Below are 25,553 nucleotides of genomic sequence, written 5' to 3'. Positions count from 1 at the left end.
AACAGGTCACGTCGACTTAGTATTTGCCTTTAGTGTCCCTTTAATGCACCACAGAGCAAGCATCACATCTATTGCTTTTGGTTTATTGTCACAGTGCGTGCAATGCGCACATGTCCGTTGTTGCTGTTGATTAACAGTGTGAGCTGCAGGCGCCAGCGGAGCATGCAGTGCGTACTGCCCAAGCATGACTAGTGTGGCCTGCTACAGAGATGAATGTATTTACGATCACCACAGAGAGAAATTGCTCACCCAAAGCATTTTAATGCATTTGCTTGTAGTCAACAGCACATTTACTATCAGGAGCTGATAAGACACCTGGGCAATGTGTGGAGTGGTTGTGGCCACATAGCAGGTCACTCGGAAGAGGTGGCACTGCAGCAGCACTGCTTCCTCCCGTGCACGGAGTTGGGGGCCTTGCGCTTGCCTGTTCGTACTAACAGCACTCCACTGGAATCTGCAGCAAACGTTGCCACGACCTGGATCCATCATGCTAGCCACACGGTCACATATTGCCCTTCATCTGCCACCGCTCTTTTGCTTCAAACCTGCAAGGTAAATCAGCAGGATGGCTGTATTGAGGCCCAGTGGTGCAATCACATTTCGTGTCCTTTTCTGGCTAAAGCGCTCTATAAGGAATACCACAAGCAATGGACATTTGTATAATATAAAAAAGGCTAATTGAAGGGTTAATTGGTATGGCATTATGTAGTATATATTGTGGTGCAAACAAAGTACATCAAATAACAAAAGATACTAGGACATGGCACTTCATGCATACTTTCCTGTTTAATATCCCGTGCAGCCTTGCAACTTTCCGCTAATCTTAGGCAGCCCCAATTAATGGCTGTTACAAAAGATAATGTTACAAGGAGATTCTTTTTGGAACAAATGAACTGCACGTAAATGAACTCCCAAGTTTTGATTACAACAATAACAGATTTAATTTGTGCGACTTCCTCAGTGGCACAGTTAGTTCGGCTTCGGCATGCATCCCCCTCGGGCAACACCGTCTGGCTTGCCATATCCGGGAAAATGGGGACGCTACAGATCTGGAGTAGAATAATAGTATAGTAGTAGTGGTAGTAACACAAAATTGAAGGAGCACTTAGTTATCCCTACATGGATGAATGCCGAAGCAGGCCGGCCACCGCGCCATGCCTATGCTCTTTCAGTCAACTTATTTTAACTTCACCTTAATTAACTCCAAACGTTGTGGGTTCGACTGCCTTAATTATGTGTGCCTTAATTAATTACCTTCACCTTAACACCAAAGGTCATGGGTTCGAGCACCTTAATTAGCTCTAATTTAACTGCACCCTAACTAACTTTGCCTTAACACCAAAGGTCGTGGGTTCGACTCCCACCAAATGTCGAGGGTCTGTAGCCTTTTTGGACCATTTTCCGCTTCATGAGCCATATAATGCTCTTGCATTAATAATAATGATCTGCTTATTTTTATGTCCACTACAGGATGAAGGCCTCTCCCAGCGATGCCAAATTATCCATCTTGCACTAGCCAATTCAAATTTGCATCTGCAAGTCTCCTAATTACATCACCCCACATAAGATTCTGCGATCCTTGACTGCACTTCCCTTCCCTTGGTGCCCACTGTAACTCTATTCACCACACCACACTCCATGCAACTAAGAGTGGGCAAACGGCGCCGACCGTGCAGTGAACGCAGCTCACAAGAAGTCATTGTGGCCCGACAAGCTAGACTACGAAAGTGTTAACGAATGAAAGCAGCTGGTAAAAATGCACCTAACCAGTGGCCTGAATCAATGTTTTTTACACGCAAAATAAGACCACTGACTTGAAAGATAACTGCGAGTCGCCCTAGTTGGAACAGACTCATTTTTTTAAAAACTTTTTGTGCGCAGGACAAACAGGGACAAAGAAAAGGAGCAGCGCTTTCTAACAACTGGTTTTATTTTCGAAGAACCACCTGCTTCGATACCCACAGATCTGGGCGATCCAGCAAACAGAACACGCCAATAGTGCATATTATAACACTTGCGATAAAATGCCGTGGATCAGCGCTACCCGGTCAACATAAAAACAGCAAAGCGCATTAAAAAAGCACTTAAGATGAAAATGTGTTTAGAGATATGATGACAGGAGCGAATTCCCTTTATCCAACAATGAAACAGAAGGATGCCTGATGCATATTTCCTTTAGTTTTGCAATCCAGTGAGCTTCCACAATTTCTCTTGCGTTTTGATTTCTATGCCTAAACAATATGTCGGTGCTTATAAGACAAGGTGAGCAAGCATGTTCTTGACAATGCATTGCCAAATGCGTACTAGGGCAACCTTTCAGACTAGACAAGTGTTCCCTTGGTCTCGTGTTCTCGCACGCAGTCTGCCCTACGTACACATGACCACACGTCATAGGGATCTGATGTACAACGTTCCTCGCGCAATCAACAAATTAGTTCTTACTCAAATATTTAATACTACATTGTTTCTTTGCATCATCCTTACTTTCGAACTTACTTATTACCCTAGAAAACACAGTACTTATTTTGTTTTTAGCCGAAAACACCACTTTTCATAACTCCCAGCCACCTCTTTAAGTCTGTATGAAAGGCCGTGCACATACACAATCACTGAAACCTTGGAAGCTAAACCTTTCTGCCTTTGATTCTTTGCGCATAGTTCTTTATCCTGTTTAAGTTTTTTCATTAGTTTAGCGCATGATGCCAGCATCACAGCGAGTGGGTACCCAGCCTTTCTTAACCAATCAACTTGCTCAAGAAATGCAATGTTTAAGGTGTGGTAACATGACTTCAACAACGCTGACCGGAAACATTAAATTACTATACCATTCTTCACAAGCCTGGAATGGTTTGAAGCATAGTTCATTAGTGGTTTTCCAGCTCAGGGCGAGAATGACCAACACACATGTTCCGGTAGAAATTCTAACTTGACATCAAGAAAGTGTAGCTTATTATATACCGGTACTTCCGAAGTAAATGACAAGCCCTTGCCCAGAGAATTAAAGGCTTGTACTATATTCCTGAAAATATCCTTGTCTACATGACAGCCCAAAATCAAGTAGTCATCTACATACTATCTGTATACCTTATATACTACACCTTCTAAACCTTTTGCCAGCTCTCCGTCCTAGAAAAATGCTACTAAGGATGGGAGCCACCTATGACCCGATGCACACTCCTCCTGCCTGACGCGTTAAGCCAATTCATAAAAAAGGTGACCACTTGTCTTTTGAGAATTATCGCCCTATCTCTATTACAAGCAGTTGTTGCAAACTTCTCGAACATGTTCTTGCAAACTTCATTCATGAATTCCTTAGTGATAACAATGTACTATCAAAATTTCAACATGGATTTAGAAAAGGGTTATCCACTGTTACACAACTAGTTACAGCTGTGCATGAATTTTCCCGAGTGCTTGATGCATCAGGACAAATAGATGTTCTCTTTCTAGATTTCTGTAAAGCTTTTGATAAAGTGCCACATGGGAAATTGCTGTACAAATTACAGTGCTTGGGGTTACCAGGAAAAATAGTTCAATGGATTGGGGCTTATCTTCACAACAGACAACAGTATGTGGTAATTAATGATTCATCATCTGCTATTCTTCATGTCACGTCTGGAGTCCCACAGGGAAGTGTATTGGGACCACTTTTGTTTTTAATTTATGTTAATGACTTGGTTGATGTTATTCCCGAAAATGTGTCTGTACGTTTGTTCGTAGATGATTGTATCATTTTTAAACAGATTGTATCACCCAGAGATCATGTTGAATTGCAACATGCACTGAATGTTATTGATGACTGGTGTCCAAAATGGGGCATGCAACTAAATACTCAGAAAACAGTTCTACTGCGTATCACCAGGAAACTAAATCCTAGCTTGTTCTGTTATTCCCTTGAAAACAATAGTATCTCGATTGTAGGCAAATATAAGTACTTAGGTGTCACCCTCACAAGCAACTTAACTTGGTCAACCCACATTTCTGATATCTGCACATCTGCACTATGTAAGTTATGGTTCCTTAAAAGAAAGCTGAAATTCGCACCCTCGCAAACAAAGCTTTTAGCCTATAATACGTGTGTTCGTTCTAAGCTTGAGTATGCTTCTATCATTTGGGATCCCTATTTAAAGAAAGATATCATGCAACTTGAACGTATTAACAGAAAGGCTGTTAGGTTTATATTTGGCAAATATCGTAGACTTGATTCCCCATCCAACCTAATGCAATTAAACTGTATTTCTACTCTAGAAGCCCGCAGAAAGTTCAGTCACCTTTCATTTCTTTATAATTGTATGTTTGGTAACATAAAAATAGATCTGCCTGACAGTATAAAATCCCTAACAACACAACGCACATGCCATGGCCATGAATTTGCACTAACCCCAATCAAAATCTTTCAAATTCAGTTATTTTCCTAGAACTGTGGAAGATTGGAATTCTTTGCCATGTGATATTTTTGGTTCCAATAATTTTCTCGCTGAGTTGGAGTGTCACCTTCTCTCTTAAGCTTTCTTTTTCTTTTTGCTTCTTTCTTTCTGCTTTTTTCTCTCTTGCTTGCTTTTTGTTGTCTGTTGTTTTGTACATTCATGTTGGATGTAACCCACACCTGCTTGGGCCACCACATTGGCCTGCAGTATTTTGAAATAAATAAATAAATATACGTTTCATCACAGAATCCTATGTGTGCATTCGCTAAATTAAAATGCAGAAGTTCAAGAAAGGAAATAGCTACTCTCTACTATTCCTTGCCGCATGGGCCCCTAATGTGCAGTGTTAAAGATTGCATAACAAATGAGAATGACATGGTGTCATTCCGCAACACGTGCAGGATGGCTGTTGAATCCTTTCTTGAATGTCTGCATTTTAATTTAGCGAATACACACGTAGGATTACACACGTAGGATACACACGTAGGAAAAACAGAATCATTTCTTTATCTACAATACCTTCAAGGATCTGTCAAGGAGCAACGAGTACAGTAATATGAAGACAACAAAGCATAAATGGAAGGATGGCTCAAACATAAACAAAATGCATATTAATAATAAGGCAGGTGAAATAAGGCCCCCCTATATGCACAAATCATGCTAAACAAAAAGAAAATAGGCAGACAGGTGGAGCGCACAACAAAAAGCTGGACCCACTTATAATGATTTCCACATATAACGATCTGTCGGTTATAATGACCACATTTCAGTGCAATAAGGTAATATTGCCCTACCTATTGAAACTGCATCCAGATACAATGAAAACTTTAAAGCACCGTAATATTACAATGAACACTTCATACCTAGTTGCCATAAGGAGAGTGCACACGCAAAGGGAAAAAAAATATAAAAATAAAAATGCACCAAACATGATGAAAATATGACCCCCGAGATAGGCGAGCAAGCACCTCACATGGATTTCAGAAGCTGTAACGAAATCAACTGGCTTTTCAGACAACTCTCCCAGTTGCAACACTGAAACACCATTAAAATTTTCAGAGTTGTTTGTGACTCTTGATTAGGGTTCAAGGAAGAAATCTAGAATTCATCGCTCGTCGCCTGCAAGTGCTATGAACGACTAGCCAATAGCGCGAAGCTGCATCTGGATGTACATCACTCATATACTACTGATTGTCACACGGAAGGAGCAAACGATTGAATTTTTATATGTGCAAGAATAAGGACCTATTGCAAGACCCTCAGAAATATTTTATGTTGCTTTTTACAGTTAAATACATCAACTTAAATTAATAAAGCACATGTCACGCTAGTTTCGGTGCGTATATTGCTGCCCTCATACCGGCAACACCAAGGAGACGTCGCTCAAAATCGTCGCTCGCATGGGGTACGATTTGTAAGCGACGAGCGAACGCAACAGCCATCTCCATCGCATCACTTCTCGCTGTCGAGGGCAACATCGCTTGCACGGGGTTTATACTTCAAAGGTCGACAAGTTTGTGAGTGCAGATGATGGTGTCGCGACCACGGTAAAGCCAGAAAACGAAGGCCACATTGCCGACATCGTACCGAGCACAAGTGAAAGTGGGCACAATGAGAAAAGCAACGACGGTCCCTTGCCTACAACCTTGGAGCTGATTGGTGCACTCGCACTAGTCCGGTGGTTCTGCGCGAATATGGAAGGTTGCGGCCTCAGCTGCTCCAATTCATTAGACAATGTGGCGAAATGTGTGCATCGCAGGCAGTGATTGCCCAAGCAGAAGAAAATACGGGACTACTTCATGCGAAACAAAGCTAGTTTCATCAACACAGTGATTTTATAAATGGTGTGTGCTTTTATGACGTCCAATACTGCAGCAGGCTTATATCGAATTATGCTCTATATCGAACTCATAGGTGTCTTTTTGCAAGTTCGATATAGCCGGGTTCAACTGTATCTGGAAATATTAAACATAGCTAAAAACAGAGCGATTTCAGTGCGCATGGAGTGCGTGATTAACTTGGCGGTGCCAGAGGTGCCTCGTTGCATAGCAATACCAGACGCCACTTAAGCTTCCTGTTTCCGTTTTTTACATTTTATTTAATATTTCCTTTTTCTTTTTTTCCCCCCCACCACCACAGTGTGTATTCAGTCTGCCTGTGCTCTGCATTCAGCAGTGTCGACACTGTGCCTCTGTCTCACGTGGCACGGATGACACATTTTCGCGGGCCTCAGGAACGCTTGCCCTTGGCGCTGCTGTGCAGTACTCATGCCATTGCTCACATTTGTGACAGTAAAACAGACCTCCCACTTTCTACGCTTAGTGGGTGGCTCACGTATGCTCTCATCATCTGGCACTGTGGCAGGGGTCCCATTCCAGCAACTTGGATGGCAACACTTGCTACTCTTGGCATACCACTGCTGGTATGGCGTTCGAGTCTTTTGATCCTCCTGGGTACGGGCCCCACTGGATGCTTGTGGCCAGGGACTGTGGCGGGCTCCTTGCACCAGCGGCTCGAGAGGCGATGCAGCTCTCTCTCTATGCATGTATACACGCACACACATATACATACAGTAGAATCTCGATGATACGAATCTCATGGGGTCACGAAAAATATTCGTATTAGCTGAAATTCTTATCATCGAAACACAATTAAAACTAGCTAAATTAGAGTCAGAGGTGAACTCACTCACGCACACGTCGTAAAAAGCATTTATTTCTTGAAGAAAAAGTCTCTAATGTCCTTCTGCTTTTTTTTCTTTGTCAGGTCACTTATTTATTTATTTATTTTATTTAGCAAATACTGCCGGCCTGTATTACAAGCCTTAGGCGGGAGTGGGGTACAGAGATAACAGGAACAAAGAAAACGTACATTGCAACAAAAGAAGCAAACAACGAGACTCGGCTGGAGTGCAAAACACAGTAGAATCAAAAAACAAAACACTCGACTCAAAACAAATTGCATGTGTGCCCTATTGTTCATTCAGGACTTAGCAGACTTTGTTCAAATTCATAAAAACGCGTGCACATGTCATCACTGATTTCATCCGCATCCATAGCACACCTCAGAACGTCGAGCGCATGCAGCATTTCAGCCACCGGTGGTGGTCCTTCGCCGTCGCCCACGTCTATGTCGTCGCCATCATCGCTAGAATCAGCAGCCTCACATGTGGCCTCTTCGACAATATCTTCTACTGTGCACGCACCACACGTTGCTAGATTGTCATCTTCCATGCAAAAGTCATCAGCTGTGCACTCGACATTAAGCCGTTCCCAATCCTCCAGTTCGCTACGGTAGTCGGAGTTACCCGATCCGATGCCATAGCTATACAATGGATGGCATCCAAGAGGCTTATTCGCAGGTTGCCTTCGTCCTTTTGATCAATTTTAGCAACTAAACGGCGCACAAGAAGGCTTTTGAAATGGTGCTTTGCGTTCTTTATAATCCCAGTATCAAGGGGTTGCAGGTGCATCGTCGTGTTCGCAAGTAAAAAGACAAGTTCAACGTATTGAAGCGTTACTTGCCTCAGCTGGGCGGCACACTGGTCAAGAAACAGAACAATCTTCAGATTCTTGCAAGCCATCCTCCTGTCAAGGAGCGATAGAAACTCTTCGAACAGCACCGCCGTCATCCACGCCTTTTTGTTTGCCTGATAGACGCATGGCAAATGGCTCTCGCGCTTGAAGCGCCGGGGCTTTCGAAATTTGCCAACTACCGTGAGCTTAACTTTCTCCAATCCATCGGCATTACAGCATAAGAGAACCATAATGCGCTCTTTGCTTTTTTTGTCTCCTTTGCATGCTTCACCTTTTAAACAGAGGCTCTTCTCAGGTTGCAGGTTAAAAAACACACCTGCGTCATCAGCATTAAAAACATCACGAGGCTCATACTCCGCGATGAGTGATGGCAGCTTCGCTAGCCAGTCGCTGACAACTGCCTCGTTAGCTTTTTTCGCTTCGCCGCAAACGCTTTTATAAACGAGACCATGCCTAGTCTTAAAATGATGCAGCCACCCACCTGAGACCTGGAACCCATCGATGTGCAGAGCAAGTGCAAACTCATCGGCTTTCTCCCTGCAAAACCTTACCGTCAATATTTACACCAGCTGCGGTTACCTTTTTAAACCAAGTCGGGAGAGTCTCCTCAAGCTTCACGTGCTGAGCGGTTTTTGCTTGCTTCATGTTTACGTTGAACGAAAGCACGTTTTTCATGATAGTGTCTCGCTGTGCAACAATTGTGCTCAGTGTTGACATTGCAAGGCCTAGCTCCTTAGCCCACTCCATCCGCTTCCTCTTGGGATCCTCATCAATCTTTCGAAGAATGTCTCATTTCTCTTTCCGCTTGCGAGACACAGCTCGCTGCGACTAGGCAAAATGGCGCAAACAAAAAATGCGGCCCGAAGCACAGCAGCCACTCCGTCCGATGGCACGCGGAAATGGAGTAAAAGCACAAAAGCAACAAAAACGCCACCGCTTCAATCTCTTCGCGCCCAGTCACGGCCTCTGCGCGCCACGTCCGCACCTCCGCACCAAAAGAGAAAGGGAGAAATCGTGTGACTGCACGCTGTTCTCTTTCGCGGCCGTTGGTGGGGCTGCATTTATTCGTATCAACCAACACGGGTCAAAAATTGATTGGTAACAACCGTTCTCTAGCATGTTGCAAAGTAATGGGGCTCGACCAGGACCACCGAAGAATTCGTATCATCCGGAAATTCCCATTAGCCGTGATCGTATCATTGAGATTCCACTGTATACATGTATATACGCTTGAGCTAGAAATGGATGCGGAAACACAAACTCTGCCTGCACCTACGTCAACAACTTTTCCACATTGCATTGTCGATGTCTGGAATGCTCTCCGGCACCTTCTACTACCGCTTCTAACAGCCCAATTCAGTGTCGCTCCCTCCTTAGCATTGAAGAACTCTTGCCTCACACCCCACGTAAACTTGGCATGGTAGTGCACTTGGGGCCAGCAGATTGCATACTGTGTTTCTGATGACTTTAGTGCATGGCGACCAGTTGGGCGCATAGCTCGCACCGCTTGAAAAGGAAAGAAAAAAAAAGGAAGGAAATTCCAATACAGTAAAACCTTGTTAAACCGTTCCCGCTTAAACAGTAGTTTCGTTTTAAATGTAGTAAAGTCATATCCCCGACTCAGCAGCCATTGAACATAATGTGTTTTGTATCCGCATAAACCGTACCAGCTTATTGCGTACGTATCAGTTAACAAGTAGTGTTTCACCTTTTCGTCGCACAAACATGGCGGTGCGTTGTCTCCATCGGGCGACCCCGCAGAAGAACAAGCCTAAGAGATCGGAATGGCCTCCAAGCGCCCTGTGCATTTGCGTGTGAAGCCACATCAACATCAACATCATTTCAGCGGCGTGCCAGAGAGCGTTGTGGTGTCGTGCATGCGAGGACTCGCATCATGCCGAAGCTCGGATAAAAATAAAGATGCCGGATGCTCAGCATAGAAGAAAAATTAGACATTGTTCGTGCGATCGAACGTGACACGAAGAAGTTGGCGCTGGCACGTGACTGGGATCTGTTGTTGACTATGGTCTGTGGCATTTGGAATGCGAAGAAGTTACTCGGCAGCGCTGCTGTGACTGCGAAGGGATGTTGGCTACGAGGTTCGACTTTTTGCCATCGTTGCCTCTGTTGTTGCCGAAGTGTCGGCTAGCGACAATGATGAGAACGACATGGAAAGGGACAGCACGAGCGATACAGGCCTGACAGTGGCATAATCTCCGCGTCACATCAGCCTCATGAATGCAATCGTCGCGACAAGAACAGCACCCTGCAATGAAAAAGGCGGCCTGCAGCTTCTGCAGCAAGACCGCGCACATGCATGGAGAATATGTAATGCCAACAAGGAATCTGCCATGTGAGTGTTTGCCAAGAAGAGGGGGCTGGCTGAAAAGCTGGCTGGCAGCTTCAATAAGTTTGAGGCCACTGTCGTCGCTGCTAGGCCGCCGCAGCATCAAACAAAAATAACACTTTTGGCGCGCGAAGTGAATAAATACTGCATGTTTTTTTTCCCTTTTCATCGCACTCTCTCCGAGTTCCGTTTTTGACAGGTAAGTGGTCGATCTCATGCTATTTCGATTAAACAGCACTACTGTTACTGTTTAGTACATACTTTTTCCGAGCTCCGGCCAACTACGGTTTAACGAGGTTTCACTGTATATCACAATGTGTGACATCTCCAGCTATTCTAACGAATCTATTTTTTATCAGCATTTATTCAGCACTTTTTTTTTTACTTTTGTCTTCCTTTTTTCTCCATTTTTATTACTGTCATTCCATTCCATCTTTATTTTTTCTTACTCTAATTTTTTTCGCTTTCTTCTTGCTTTAAAGGCCAGCTGCAACAAAATTTTCAACCATGTAAAAAGCCCACTTTCAGGTACTTGGGACATGCAGTAGCCTCTGTGCAACATCTTATGCTTGAAATACAGGCCAATGGGTAAGAAAGACCTCGCAAAAATCAGTGTTTTTCATAGCGAAACTTAAAAAAAAAACGCCGCCATTATCACCTGGTGGAAATGACGTACTGTGAAACCTCGTTAAACCGTAGTTGATCGGAGTTTGGAAAAAGTGTGTAGTAAATGGTAGTACTCCTTAATCGAAATATCGCAAGATTGCCCACTTATCTGTGAAAAATGGAACTGTCAGAGAGTCCGATGAAAGGGCAAAAAACATGCAGTATTTATTCACGTTGTGTGACAAGAGTATGTTATTTTCGTCTGATGCCGCAGCGGGCTAGCAGTGACGATGGCGTCCTCAAGCTCGCTCAAGCTACGAGCCAGCCGCCAGCCCTCTCTTCTCGGCAAACACCCACATGAGGCTGGTGTAACGCACAGCATCTGCCACTGTCAGACTTGAAACGCCTGTGCTGTCGCTTTCCGTGTCGTCCTCATTACTGCTGTTAGGCAACACTTGGGCAATAACAGAAGCAATGATGGCAAAAAGTCGAACCTCGTAGCCGATGCATTTTCCTGGTCGCAGCAGCATTGCCGACCAATTTCTCCGTTCCAAATGCCATACACCGCAGTCAACGATAGATCCCTCATGTGTGCCAGCACCGACTTCTTCGTGCCATGTTTGACAGCACAAACGATGTCCAATTTTTTTTTCTGTGCTGAGCACCCGGTTTGTGTCCTAGCTTGCACGACACCACAATGCTACGACTCTGGCACGGTGTCGAAATGATGCTGATGTTGACGTGGCTTCACCCTTCGAAGCGCCCTCTGCATTTGCGCTTGGAAGCTATTCTGATCTCCGAGGCTCATTGTTGTTCCGGGCCGACACATTGCCGTGATTTCGCAACGAAAAGTGGAAACACTACATGTTAACCGATATGTATGCAATAAGCTGGTATGGTTTATGCAGATACAAAATGCATTATGTTCAATGGCCACTGAGTCGGGGATTTGACTTTACTACTTTAAAAACGAAACTACTCTTTAAGCGGGTATGGTTTAAAAAGGTTTTACTGTACAATGAAGAATGTGGAGAACCAGCACCCGTGCTGTCTGTTTTCCCAGGCCTCCTTGAGAGGAGGCTATGCCTTTGCTTTTATTCTGTTCCGGTGTATAAGCGAACAGGTCCCGTACGTCTGCTAGGCACAGAGTTGGACTGTTAGCTGCTTCGTTGAAAAAGAAAGTATACAATTAGTGCATTTTACCGGTGCTGACATACGGCGCAGAGACTTGGAGGCTGACAAAGAAGCTTGAGAACAAGTTAAGGACTGCGCAAAGAGCGATGGAACGAAGAATGCTAGGCATAACTTTAAGAGACAGAAAGAGAGCGGTTTGAATCAGAGAGCAAACGGGTATAGACGATATTCTAATAGACATTAAGAGAAAAAAAATGGCGCTGAGCCGGTGATGTAATGCGCTGACTAGATAACCGTTGGACCATTAGGGTGACAGAATGGGCACCAAGCGAAGGGAAGGGCAGCAGAGGACAGCAGAAGACTAGATGGTGTCTTCTGCTGTCCTCTCCTGCGCGGGTGCTAGTTGGAATCGGTTGGCACAGGACAGGGGTGATTGGAGATCGCAGGGAGAGACCTACGTCCTGCAGTGGACATGAATAGGATGATGATGATGAGCTGCTTCATGCACTGTGACAATGCCATTGCACACCTGCGATTTTCTTTTGATTTGGAGTATTCTCTGAGTTAAGCTAGTTTTCTCTATCTGGTTGTCTACATTCAACAGGGCCTCGATGCGTTGTGCCTCCACTCGAAGAGTGCATTTGGGTGGCCAAGCTAAAGGTGCAGTATAGTCCAGCTTAACGCGGACGCGATCTACACGCGACACAATTACCCTATATCGGCGTAAATTCAATGCTGCACAGTCTAGTGTGGCTGGTGAGAGAATAGAACATGTCCTATCACACACCGGAGCAGCTGGATCATGCACTAGCTTGGCTGACCAGCAGCATGCTGTTTGGGTTCAGTGAAGCAAGCGTGTTGCGTTTGCGCCTTCGACAAACAAAGAAGCACTCGCAGCGCACTTGTCCGTTAGCACTGCGGCAACAACTGATCGCCATGCTGCTGCGGGTCACGTTAAAGTGAAGGGTAAAATTTTAGCGATCTTAGTGTCTACGGCATGGTGTATCCAACTTCACCGGCCGCTGCCTGGCATGCTGGAAGTGCCGGACTAGTAGACCAACCTAGGGAACCTTCATGCAAGCAAAAACACTGTTCTGATGTGGGCTCCCTAGACCGATCTGACAACTACTGCCATCCGTAGTAAAGGATGATAAGTAGCTGAGACTTGGCACGGCCCGCCTAGAGGGGCTCAGCAGGGCTCAGTGCTAAGTGTGTGCAAACTCGCGGCCAGACAGGCCGGACTGCGGCCGTGCTAAAGCTTTGCCTATTTCGCTCTGGCGGCATTGCATTCCTGCATGGCTTGCCACCGCATCTACACCATGGCCGCCAAATAAAATTTCCTTCGTGACAAATGCAGCTGCTTGTTTCTGGCACTGTGTCAGAAAGGATTTAGTTTGTAAATTTCAGCGCGTCCGATGTAGAGATGCACGAAATATTTTGCAGATGATGCACTGCCGGAAATGATCGCTCTATAATAATGCCTTTGAACGTTACTGTCGGTTTTCGTGTGCCATCGTGGCATATAGTAGTTATAGTCAAGCCGAGAAAGCGTTTGCCAAGCACAACTTGATGGGTGAGTGACGGTGCTTTTGAAATGTAGCTTATGCAGCTTTGTGAACTGCAGTTTACATGCTTTATGCGCGTTGGCTAGTCCGCCTTGCACTTGCCTGATTTGCCGTGGTCCACACTTTTGCTCTGAAAGCTGAAACAGGAAAGGTGTGTTCGGCCTTCCTCTATTCAGCGCTGTGCACTGCACAGCCGTTCAGCCGTTCTTGCAACAGCTCAAATTACGAGTGCAATAGGGAGAACGCATACCTACAGAGATGCCTGTAAACTCACAAATGATAAACGAGCAATGCGCCTGGCTGCCTAGGTGCAACATGGTGCAACTAAGAGATCAACACTTCCGTACAGCTCTTCAATATTCGCCATATGCGTATTGCTACTGCTTTGCCGCCAGGTGCACGCGCTGTCTGCATAGGCGCTATTTAATAGCTGCTAATAACAAAATTAGGCAATTACCAGCCTTGCAGCTTTGCCAAGATTACTCTTGAGAGTTTACGGTCGGCATTTATAGTCAATTTAGCTCAAGTTAAATTTCACTGCAATTGGCCTTTAATGCATACTCTCTGTCGCTGCTGAGCACCACATCTCAAAAAAAAAAGAAAAAGCCGAACAACAAACAACCCTCCACTTTCTTTGTCATTGCTCATGATCAGTAGTGAAAAAAAGAAAAACCAAAACAACACACATGCATTTTCACTCGTTCTTGGTCTACTGGGTCGTTCTGGGTCCGCTCTCCCAGCGGAGTGTGCAAGCGTGCTTCTTTGCTTCTCTCGCGATGATTGCTCGGTCAACTTCTTGTGGTCAACCACACATTCATCACTCTGCCTCCATAATTTCACTTTAGACCATTCAAGGCATTCTGAGCACCTGCTCAAACTGGTCCCAGTCTTCTTGACTTCGACGACATCTGGCACCCACCCAGAGGAGGCTCTCATTGACCGGGTACCAGCAGACACTGTTATCGATCATTCATGCCACTCATCATCTTTTGTTTTCATATAAACACTCTGCGCGAGTGCTTTCTGTGCTCGCTGACCAGACTCTTAGAATGTCAAGTGTCATGGTGCCCACATTTTAATGTGATAGCATTAAAGGCCCTGTGTCGCAAAAAATTCAATGTCGGCGTCAGACTTCGCTTTGTGAAAAAGTGTTATGAACCACAACCACCTAGGCCCTCCGCATGGCGCAGATGCGGTACTGTAACTGAACTCCTCAAAGTGCAATACGGTAGAAAAATCGTAATATGCAACCTAAACACAACCTACAAACATGACAGTGTCGCAGTGTAATTTGAATATACCAGAAAGCATCATTCTGTTATGCGGAAACTCAAACACAAACCCCTTTTTCGAGCGACGCGGCCCGCTCGGTTCCTTGCAACCACACCATCGCACTCGGCTCTGCGCACCTGAAAGAATTGTCGGGAAGCGTGACAAGCAGTCAGGGATCTTTGAAATGTATCGTGTTCCACTCCTGAAGGTGAAGCGTCCTGCAAATTCTTATTTTTCCAATTCGTACTTTTTCTGTTAAATTTGTGCTTTAGGTAGTTTTACACCCCTTTTCATTTATTCTTTATTGGTTTTATGCCCATTATTGCTTTAAGTAGGAGCGGGCTTGATCCCACATGCTTTTATTTTGGTTGTATGAATACAGGGTGGCGAAGAGTTTGGAGTGAGGCAGTGCAGTGCAAAAGGTTGGTGGCTACTGCGTCGTCATCAGGAGATTATGGTCCATTGATGATTTGTTTACATCACTGCTGATAACAGGTTGTACCTTCTGGAATTTGTACTTTTCTAGTTGAAGCGACACAGAAAAGATAACTTCTTGGCTCATGGCACACTGAGTCGACACCTCCTGAAGAAGTTTTTCATGCCTGCACGCTAGAATATGAAGTCACAGCTCACCGGCCAGCAACGTGCAGCTGCCTTACATTTGCTGGTTTTGCCGCAGTGGAAGCACGCAGTCTTTGAAGACACATGTGCCTGTAGTTGTGCGTCATTTTTCTTCATCTGTAGCCGAAGAGGACAATGTAGAAATGCCAAACAAATGTTGTGTGTCGAGATGTTGCGGCAATTATGACAAAGGGAAAGATGTGCCAGTGTGTTCTTTTTCGAAGGAAGAAAACATGCGACACAAGTGGATACTTGTGATTCAAGGAGGCATTTCGTGCCGACTTACGTACACGAAAGTATAACTTTTTACAGCTCTTTATGAATTCATACTTCATTGGCCATGTGAGCTTTGCTTTCATAACTTACAAGCAAGCTTACAAACATATGGCCTGGGGGTTTTTCTCATGCCACGTTTCTCAATTGTGAAAGAGACCAAGGAGGCAAGCCATTACTTGAAGGCTTGACCACAACATCGCCCACGTTTTTGGTACAACAATGCTGTCAATGCTGTCAATAAACACATGGAACAAAACAGGTAGACACTTTTTTACAATGCCTTACATACTGAGGCAATGCAGAACTTAACACTTGAAAGGATGTGAGACAGATGGTGCAAATTCAGAAACAACGTAATTTTACAGGTGACAGAAATGTTACCAGATTAGCTATGGTTTCTGTAATAGCATCGCTTATAACAAATGCTGAAATGTTATAAAAAAAATGCTCTTAAAGAAATGCTTCATCTCTCTTTACCACGGCTGTGTATGTCATGCAGAAGTATCCACACGTAGGCAAGCAGAATAGGCTGACAGCCGCACTGCTTCAGCAATATTTTTAAATATTTTTCATCAATACTTGTCTGCACTCAACTCGCATTCCCGGCCACGTTGGTACTCGGGCCCACTCAATGGCGTTCACCCACACCAGCCGGTGGTCACTCACATTCATACCTGCGTCCACTTAAACTCACCGTCACTGACTTTCCTTCGTACTCACATTAACTGGCAGTCAGTGCTCTTTATACACATGTCTGCTCACACTCACGGGCACTCACTTGCATTCATACCTACGTCCACTCACACCCTTCGTCACGCTCTATCTCACACCGGTGAAATCCGTGTGGAGCCAGTATGAGCCATTGTATAGTTGAGAGTGAGTACCTCTGGTATCCAGTGAGCACATCAGGCTGCGACAAATGGACAGCGTCTTTCATACACAAAAGGCACAAGCTACAGTGCTCACCCCCAAGGTAACTTGGTCTGCCTCTTGACATAGTCTCTTCTCCTTTTGGCCTCTTGCTCCTCTGCACACCGCTTGGCAGCAAATGCGTCTGCAATCTTCACAGCAAACTGTTGGGGGAGGGAGCAGGGGCAAACGTTAGCACCGAGACAGCTTCTAAGAAGAGCTGTATCATTGATGATAAACTTGTGCTTATCCTGAATATCAGATATAATGGAGCTATTTTGTGTCAGATGCAAAGTTATCGTAATAATGTTTTACTGTACAAGGTTACCGTAATTCGCTCGAAAAAGAACTCTGGCTGAACCGCTCTCACAATGACTGTCAATGTTACTGTGATTAGCACTGAAGCAATGTAGAGACACATCGTATTGCCATTTCCAAAACCATGTCAAGCATGAGACGTGCGCTGCAACTGGGCTCCTGTCTTGCCTCGGGACATGCTGCGCAATCTAGTGGTGCACATGCACCAAGCCCGAGACTGCATGGCCTCCAAGATAGCATGCCAACACATCCCTTGCTGCCCCATAGGCACTCGCAGCACAGCACTAAAGCATTGTGAGTGAAGCTAAAGCGATGTGCCTAAAAGGAACCCATGCAATGCGTGTTCAAATCTGCCCAGGGCAGGCGAAATATTTAAGGATTTATAAAAAATATTGAAGAGTGGTGTAAAGAGGCTAGATAGATAGACTCAAAGCAGCTGATATACGCTAAGAATGCTAATTGCATTAAAAGACCAGATTTAGGTATTCCCAACAAACAAGCTGGGCACACACATCAGGTATGGCACCTACATACACTTCAATATAGCTGAAAATTGGGAGTTGAAAGGCACACTGCTGCCAGTTGAACGAGCAAAAATTTCACTTAGCACGCATTGTACAGCTGCAAAGGCAGCACTCACAGCAAAGTACTTATACGAAAGCAAAAGTATTCTTGCCAATCTCCCTGCTTTCCTTGAATCATTTTGCTTTGCTGGAACCATTCTGCATTCAGTGCACAGTGATCTCCTTGCTCCTTTTGTCGTGGTTCGTGACAACCTTTCGAATCAAATGGCAGACAACTTCAGCAATATCTTTGGACAATTTAGTGTCTTTCTTACACACAAAACTGCTTTCTGGATCATACACAGCACAACACAGTATGTTCACAATCTAAGGAAATAAAATGCTAGCTTTGATGCATGCTACAGCTATGAGTTCTCACAGCTCTCTGTGAGTATACTGAAAAAAAAAATACTGTATGTGCACACACACACACACACACACAGTGGTGCAATTCAGTCTGATTTGAAAACTGAGCAGCACATTGTGAGGGTACTAATTATTAAACTTGGAAACAAATACACATACCATAACACCCATATAAAAACAAATATGAATTTTGTGCAATTAACAATTGCAGGCCCACATAAAAAAATTGTGCCCACATAAATTATGATCAAGAACAGCCAAATGAACTTGCATGGTACATTTTTGTTTGCAAATTGTGCATATTGGTTTCAGTTGGTCAAGTTTTGACACAGGCTCACAAGGTCTCCTCATAACTTCTAGCTAAACCAGAAAAAAGACCTGTGACAAGCATGTGTCCAGAAGTTTCTATATAAACAGTTGTCTATACATATGACAAGTATTCTGACCATCTGAATTCTGTGTGAGGCAGGAAGTTACTGGTGATTACTTTCATCTGTTTTTGGTGTGGCATTTTGGCATAGAAAAGAAGTGACTTTCAGTGTTATGAATTAGAAGAAGAGGAACTGAGGGGCCCAGTTTGGTAAGTCACAAACAAATGAAGCCAACAGATAATGAAGCCGAGAAGAGCATAAGGAAATCAACTGTGTTTTAATTGCATTTAATACACAATTTAATTGGTAGGGTAGTTTATTTTCATCAACAGGCCTTTTGTTAAGGCCAGATAACGGTGGAAACTGTCGCAATACTGTAAGCCTTGGCTGTTTCTATGAGATCAAGCACATTATGTGGGGCATGATCTGAAAACAATAGCTGAAGTGAGAATGCTGCCACAATCAATCAATCAATCAATCAATCAATCAATCAATCTAGTGTTGCAAGTAGCACATTTGAGTGTGAGTATGTGCCTTTTTTTCTTTCAGTGTCCAGTTTGTACTTTCTTTCATTTTATTGGAAGATGAAAGATATCAGATACAGGAATCGTGGCACAAAATAAAAAGGGCATCTCATGCTTAAGCCTACCTTAGGGTTCAAAGAATGCGGCCATATTTTAAAGGGCTGAACATTAAGTAGGCTTTTACAAGCAGTATTGAATATTGATGACAGATTAACAAAGGTGAACCTCGATGCTGCCCTCTTCCCAACAATATCTCACCTGCCTGTTGCCCAAGTGGTCGCTCAACATCTCTGCCTTGTCAAAGTCTCCATTGGCAATGGCAGCCTCCACCAGGGTTTCAACTTCTGTCTGAAAGTGAGGAAAGCACTAATCAAGCGCTAGAGTAGCAGCAGCTCGTGCCTCTTGTACCATAGAGCAGTGGCTGTGAGTCCTAGACGGTTTCTTTGCTCTTCCCTGAATTTTACTCCTTTGAAAACCTCTTACACTAGAAAGTGCGTGTGCCACTGAATACACAATAAACAACCATTGGCAAATTTGTCTGCATGGTAGACAAGGCCATGTCCATCGGTGAAAATAACGCAACACTGGCCAAGTACATAGCAGGCTACATAGCAAGGGAGAGTGGGATTTCGTACCAATAAAGGATCACAGGATGACTGCCGATGTTAATACGATTAGCATTGAAACAATGCACCAGCCCACTGCACTAGTGACATCACTGAACCACATGATGCATACAGCCAGCCAGGCTGCTCTCTTGCACTTCCCTCTGGACACAATGCGCCACACAGCAGTTGCGCCCGAAGTCCGTGCATGGTACATGCATGAATATGTCTATTGTAAACTTGTCAGCGTGAAAAACTACAAAAGGGAGATCCACATAACACAAGAGCCGACTATCAACTGAAGGTCTATTCCGAAGAACCACTGAGGCATATCATATAAACAAGAAAGAGACCAAACCTATCCTTTCTAAATGACATGGGATAGCAATCAGTGCATGCTTTATTTTAAAATTTTAAAGCGCAGATTTTAGGTGCCCATTCCTGCAGCGAGCGTCGGTGTTGTCCCTTGTAACTGAGATAACGAACGCAGCAAAAGATGAAAGCAAATGCGTGTCGCAGCGGGAGATGAAAGACTGCAATAGCGAAGAGAGCATGAGGAGGAAGCAGAGGAGGAGGATATGGCAAAAGTGCGAGAAGAAAAGCGCTGCACAAGATGGGCTTTGAATTGACGATGGCTACGAGATAGCACCAGAGTAGCACATCTCGTCTGCATGAAAACAAAGCACTGCGCGAGTGCAGGTCTGTCTGCGGCAGCTGCTGTGAATCACACCCACACACTGCCTCTTACGATCTTCCAATTAATGAGGCAGTCGCGCCACACATTGCTCCGTTTGCAACCTGCTGCACGAGATGGATTGTCCGTGCCAGCCAATATATCACAAAATTAAAACACATTGCCAATACTCCTTATCGTGATTTTACCTCTGTAATGCTCTGCCACTGAACATAACTTTTGTGCATCCTTTCGTGTAACTTTTTCTTCACAATAAACATTCAGTTGATAGCCAGCGCTTGTGTCATGTGGTTCTCCCTCTAGTCACTGTGTAGTTTTTTGTCCTGAAAAGTCTATGATGAACACCTACCAAGTTGCTCACTTCACCCTACTTCTAAGCTTAGTGTGAATTCAGACAAGAGTGTCGAATACATATGACATTTGTTCGATTCCAGTTAGCAGCAGAGAAATGTCAAAGAACTATTGAAGAGCGACGCCTGGCCACTGGCCCAAGCTGGCATGACAGAAGTCAACTGAAGAGTGCATTCGTGGCACAGCTTGCTGTTGTGCTTGAGTGGCCACACGAACTCAATGCCACCCAGCAGCGGATACATCTTAAAGGTGCTCAAAGAATGCTCATCACATCAGAAACAATTCGATCGATAGGGATTAATGTGCCTGCGCCACAATGGCCACTGTTGTACATATACGCTGGCATAGACAGAATGTTTTCATTTTTCCAGAGGGGGCTGGGGCCCGACCTGCTTTCCGAATACCACACACACATATATATATATATATATATTGACACGTGAACTCGTTTATCTTTTACGGGTGAGCGCTTTTACCGTCTAAGAAATGTTATTGCTCAGGGCAGGACGCGTCTACATGTATCGGAAGTTTCTAGAATGTTATCGATGCTTCAATCCGCTGTCTGTTGTCGCCGAACCTTGTGTAATCTGATTGCATGTATGGGCGACGTGAATGGCGTAGAACTTTGTGGAAGGCACGAGTTTGTGATTAATCTGCATTCTGTTTTCAGCAAAAGCTAGGCTTTAAGGAAAAGTTTAGTGCACTCAAGACGTACAAGAATGTAGAAAAGACAACACAGCTCAGATGTCGATCCTTCTGAAGCTAGGCTTTGCTTACATCACTCAGTTTAATCCCATGAGGAGACGCATGGCTGTATCCAAATTATTCTTTATTAAAATTCAAGCTATACACGTTAATTCAAGTTCAAGCTAATTCAAATTATGCATGTTACTCTATAAATATGCTATAGATATATACGATACTTAAAGCAATACAAACATCATAAAAATGCACTAGAATACAGATGAAAATTACCAAATGTAATTACAAAACATTATTTGAAAATATTTTCGTTAAAGGTAAGACAAGCAAGGACGACACCAAATAGACGTGGAACTATCAAAAAAACAAAAATACAGTTCTTTATAAGCATGCTAAATATCACAAGAAGAACAAACAATAGAAGAACAACGAACATTTGCATATCTTGAATTACACTGCTCGGCGTTTCATTGGCAACGTGGAGGCTGGGAGGCGACACAACGAACTTATTGGAACTATTCATGTATAGCGCAAACAGTCCTCTTTTAAAATGGCATCTTTTGCGCCTTCACTTTGGCGAAATCAGATATAGTCTGTTCGAAGGACAGATCGTGGAGGAGGTCACTTTCGATGGACATGATAGCAAGCAAGTTCACTTGTCGTCAAGGAGGCTCAAACGAAAGCAATTTTTTATCAGCAACTTGGAAAGCGATTGCTCGGCCTCACAGTTTGCCACGGGTGTGCTTAAGTACATTCGCAAAGCAATAGAAAGATTCAAAAACACATCAATAAGCTTTCTTTCATGCAGCAACTTCATTATTCCCAGGGGATTCGTGTCCTGGCACAGAGTTGTGCATAAAATTCGCAAACTGAACAATTTCAGCGGAAAATGCTGGCTCCAAATCATTTTTGTAGGTTTTCACCAGCTTCTCAGCCTGCTGTGCCAGAGGGGCCTCGCTCCCAACTTCTGTCAGCAATTTTAAGAATCCAAACGTATCGCAGAGTTCAGTGTAGGCAGCCTTTCGCACTCGCAAAGCAGAGCCTAGACTGTCAAGTGCAACATTGTAGGTCTCTACGATAAATTTTTTCTACCTTGTAGCGCACTATCGCTTTTTTCGTCCATGTGCTTACTCAAAACGATGCGTTTGCCCTCATCCTGATAACACTGATTGGTACCTTTGCGTGCATGCTCTCTCTTCAAAGGTATCAAAGAGAGATCGCAAAGAATTAACAAAGCCTTCTAGAGAGCTCAGCAGGTCTACAGCAGTAGAAATGTCTAGGTCTGGTTTCTGAAGTGCTACACTCGTTTTGTCAAAGCGCACGAAGATTTCACTCCGAAAAATCGCCATGAATGCAGTCTCTAGTTTTGTCATTTTCTTGGAGAGTGCGCTTCGTTCTTAGCGTCACTGTTTTCTTCCTCGTTCTTTGATATAGCTTCAAGGCAACACAAGACTGCATTGAAATTTTTCAGAATGGCCTTACATGATTCAGCGTGCCTTGACCACCTGGTCTCAGAGAGACTATTCAAAACAAACTGGAAGTGTGCGTGGGGTACCAGTATAAAACAACAGCTATCCCAGCGCAAAACGCAACGTGTTACTTCGGCCGGGGCGTGACAGATAAGATACTAGCTCAATTACTACGTTTTCCTTTATTTCATCCTGGCTAATTGTTCAAGGGAGCTAATTGTTTATTATGCGGGTGGGAGTGCAGTCATGTGGTATTCTCCACATTTTGCAGGGTTTATTTATCAGTCAGAAAAAATTAGTACACAATTAGTACATCGCTGAAAATACCACAGTTAGATTTCCCTTGGCTGTGCCTACAAATGCCTGCTTGAACCTTTGATAATTAGGATGGTACGTTTTGAGTTAGATAATTAATTACAATTACCTAATTAAATATCAGTAGCAAAAAAAATTAGTGGCAGCTACTTCACTGTACTGGAAACAGTATGCACTAGGTTTTCTTTGAGTAATGCATTGCTCTTTATTTTTTTTAAATCTTGGTACATGATAGTTAATTGGGACACCTCGTATATATTTATGACTTCCACATGCAAGTGACAATGTTTCCATCCCTGATAAATGTTGTAAATTATTAGAAATGTTTCTTTTCAGGAGTCATTAGCACTGCTTACTGGAAAGAGAAGCAATAGTGAGACACATATCATTCACGTGCATTTCTCACCCTTTTGATAAAAGACTTTGCCGAAGGGGTTACTGAAGTCTATAGCTTTTTTTTTTTTTTTTTTTCAGGGTCAAAAAAAGCACGCAAAGCAATTTGAAGCAAGGTGAATATACAGCAACATATTAATTCTCTAGGCATAGGCTGTCCATACCTTTAGAAATATGTGTTAATTGGCTACCTCCTTCTCTTTGAAAAATATTATAAAATTTGTTCTGTGTCTATATTTAAATATATTGTGTATGTGCATGGTATATACAGTAGAAATTTAAAACAATGTTGAAGTGAGAAAATACAGATGAGGCAGCCGCCGCTAGTGCTTCTAACGCGCTTGTCCTCGTATGTCAGGATTTGCAGAAATAAAGCGAAACTACGAGTTAAAAGCCATGCACTTCTGCATACTCAGTGATGTAGTAAGCTATTAGCCAAATTAAAATTTCAAGTGAGAAGGTCGTGGCAAGTCAAAGGACACCACAATGATGTGGGCAACAAAACTCTGGTAATTACACTTTCGGTGTTTGTGGGGGGGGGGGGGGGGGGGGGGGAGCGCTTCTTGAGCCATTCACTCACTTGTGCAATGCAAAGTTACTATACTATGTTTCATACATAGAAGGCAATGCTATGAAGGTTAGACTTAAATTAAAGGTAACAAATTCAATGTAGGTGTCGTCTGCTTCGAAGCCACTCAAGACATGTCAATTCAGCTGCAACAGAACAGTGGCACCAGCCTATGGTGAAGATCTTTTTCCCGAAGCTATGAGAGATGGTGCCACCATTGTGTTGCAGCAGAAATGGAAATTATTCTAGTGCCATCAGCTCAAATTTCTTAGCAGTGTCGGTGTTACTGTGGTTGTGGACAAAACTGTTAAGTAATGCCCACAAACATGGACATTAAACTACATTGCTTGCAGAATAGCATCTCTGAGTAAAAATTTCAGTGGAGATCAGTCAGCAGTTTAACAGGAGTAGTCATGTACATGCTAAGCACTCCTGTTTATCCAACACTTGGTACAAGTGAGGAAGGGCATGCCTTTGACTCTAATTTCTCCTTTAACTTCGCCTTTAACTCTAAGTCTAATTTATCTGTTACATTTTTCTTGTCTGAAGTTGAGAGTATGACGGAAGCCCGTCTGGTCGGGATGATGCAAAATGGTTTAAAATTCCAATTGGTTTAAATGGATTCCGTATGTCCCCGGCATAAGCGAGACTCTTGCACGCGTCCTGCAGTCATATGACATGCAGGCTGCGCACGTGCCCTCCCGGAAACTTAGACACGAGCTCGTGCATGTGAAAGACCCTTTGGAAAAGGACAAGTTCCCAGGCGTGGTGTATGTCATTCCGTGTGCGGATTGTCGGTATGTCTACGTCGGTGAAACCGGCAACTTCAAAACAAGACTTAAGCAACACACGAATGACGTCCAGAAACGACACGTTGCATCAAATGCCTTGGCCGAACACTGTGCAGCCACATCACATAAGATTAACTGGGAGAAATCTCGTGTGATTGCCAAGGAGCGAAATCATTCTTCGCGTCTTTATCTTGAGTCCCTAATCATCCAAACCACGGCGCACACTCTTAATCGCAACGAAGGCAATCTGCCACCCATGTATGCCAGGTGCCTTAATCATGTTTTGAGACACACATAAAAAGGGGCGCCAGCTCTGCCGCTTCTTTCATTGTGAACAAGGCTCCCGTGGGGGAGCCGAAACGTAAATAACTCTTTTAAACCATTTTTGGTCGGTGTCCAGACCTCTTCCTTTTAAGTATTTTTCTTGTCTCAACTTAATTATGTCCACCATGCCAAGCTAAGAAGTCGGTGCACATGACTTTTGTTTCGGTTATGCATGCTAGTCTCAGTCGTGAATTAGTCCCTAAGCAGTGGCCACAGTATCGCATCAGGTTCTCCGAAGACAATATTACAACAATGCTACTACAGTCGAACCCGGTTATATCAAACTCGCAAAAAAAACGCTTATCACTTCGATATAGAGCATAATTCGATATAAGCCTGCTGAATAATTGGATGTCCTAAAAGCACATACCATTTATAAGATCACTTTATGATGAAATTAGTTTAGTTTCGCATGAAAGGTCCTGCATTTCTTTCTGCTTGGGCAATTTTGCTGCCTGCGACACACGCACTTCTCCCCATTGTCTAAGGAGTCGGGAGCAGCTGAG

The 25,553-nt window shown here is 43.8% G+C and overlaps 1 protein-coding gene across 4 annotated transcripts in view; it reads right to left on the bottom strand.

Annotated features, from left to right (window-relative positions):
* Positions 1–241: 241 nt before the first annotated feature.
* LOC126524007 (protein FAM204A-like) overlaps positions 242–25,553 on the bottom strand; it is an 89,425-nt gene continuing 64,113 nt past the window's right edge. For 3 of the 4 annotated variants that reach the window (XM_055067023.2, XM_072288908.1, XM_072288909.1), the window contains exons 4-7: positions 19,094–19,183; positions 16,751–16,857; positions 16,575–16,694; positions 242–545 (exon numbers count right to left, since the gene is read on the bottom strand). In XM_055067023.2, the coding sequence (XP_054922998.1) occupies positions 16,604–16,694; positions 16,751–16,857; positions 19,094–19,183 (288 nt within the window). In that variant the 3' untranslated portion in view covers positions 242–545; positions 16,575–16,603. The remainder of the gene's footprint in view (positions 546–16,574; positions 16,695–16,750; positions 16,858–19,093; positions 19,184–25,553) is intronic. The other variant, XM_050172392.3, reaches the window with a different exon arrangement.

The sequence above is a fragment of the Dermacentor andersoni genome, chromosome 6 (assembly GCF_023375885.2).
Source record: "Dermacentor andersoni chromosome 6, qqDerAnde1_hic_scaffold, whole genome shotgun sequence".
In the NCBI taxonomy this organism is placed as follows: Eukaryota; Metazoa; Arthropoda; class Arachnida; order Ixodida; family Ixodidae; genus Dermacentor; species Dermacentor andersoni.
This window is presented reverse-complemented; position numbering and strand designations above follow the sequence as displayed.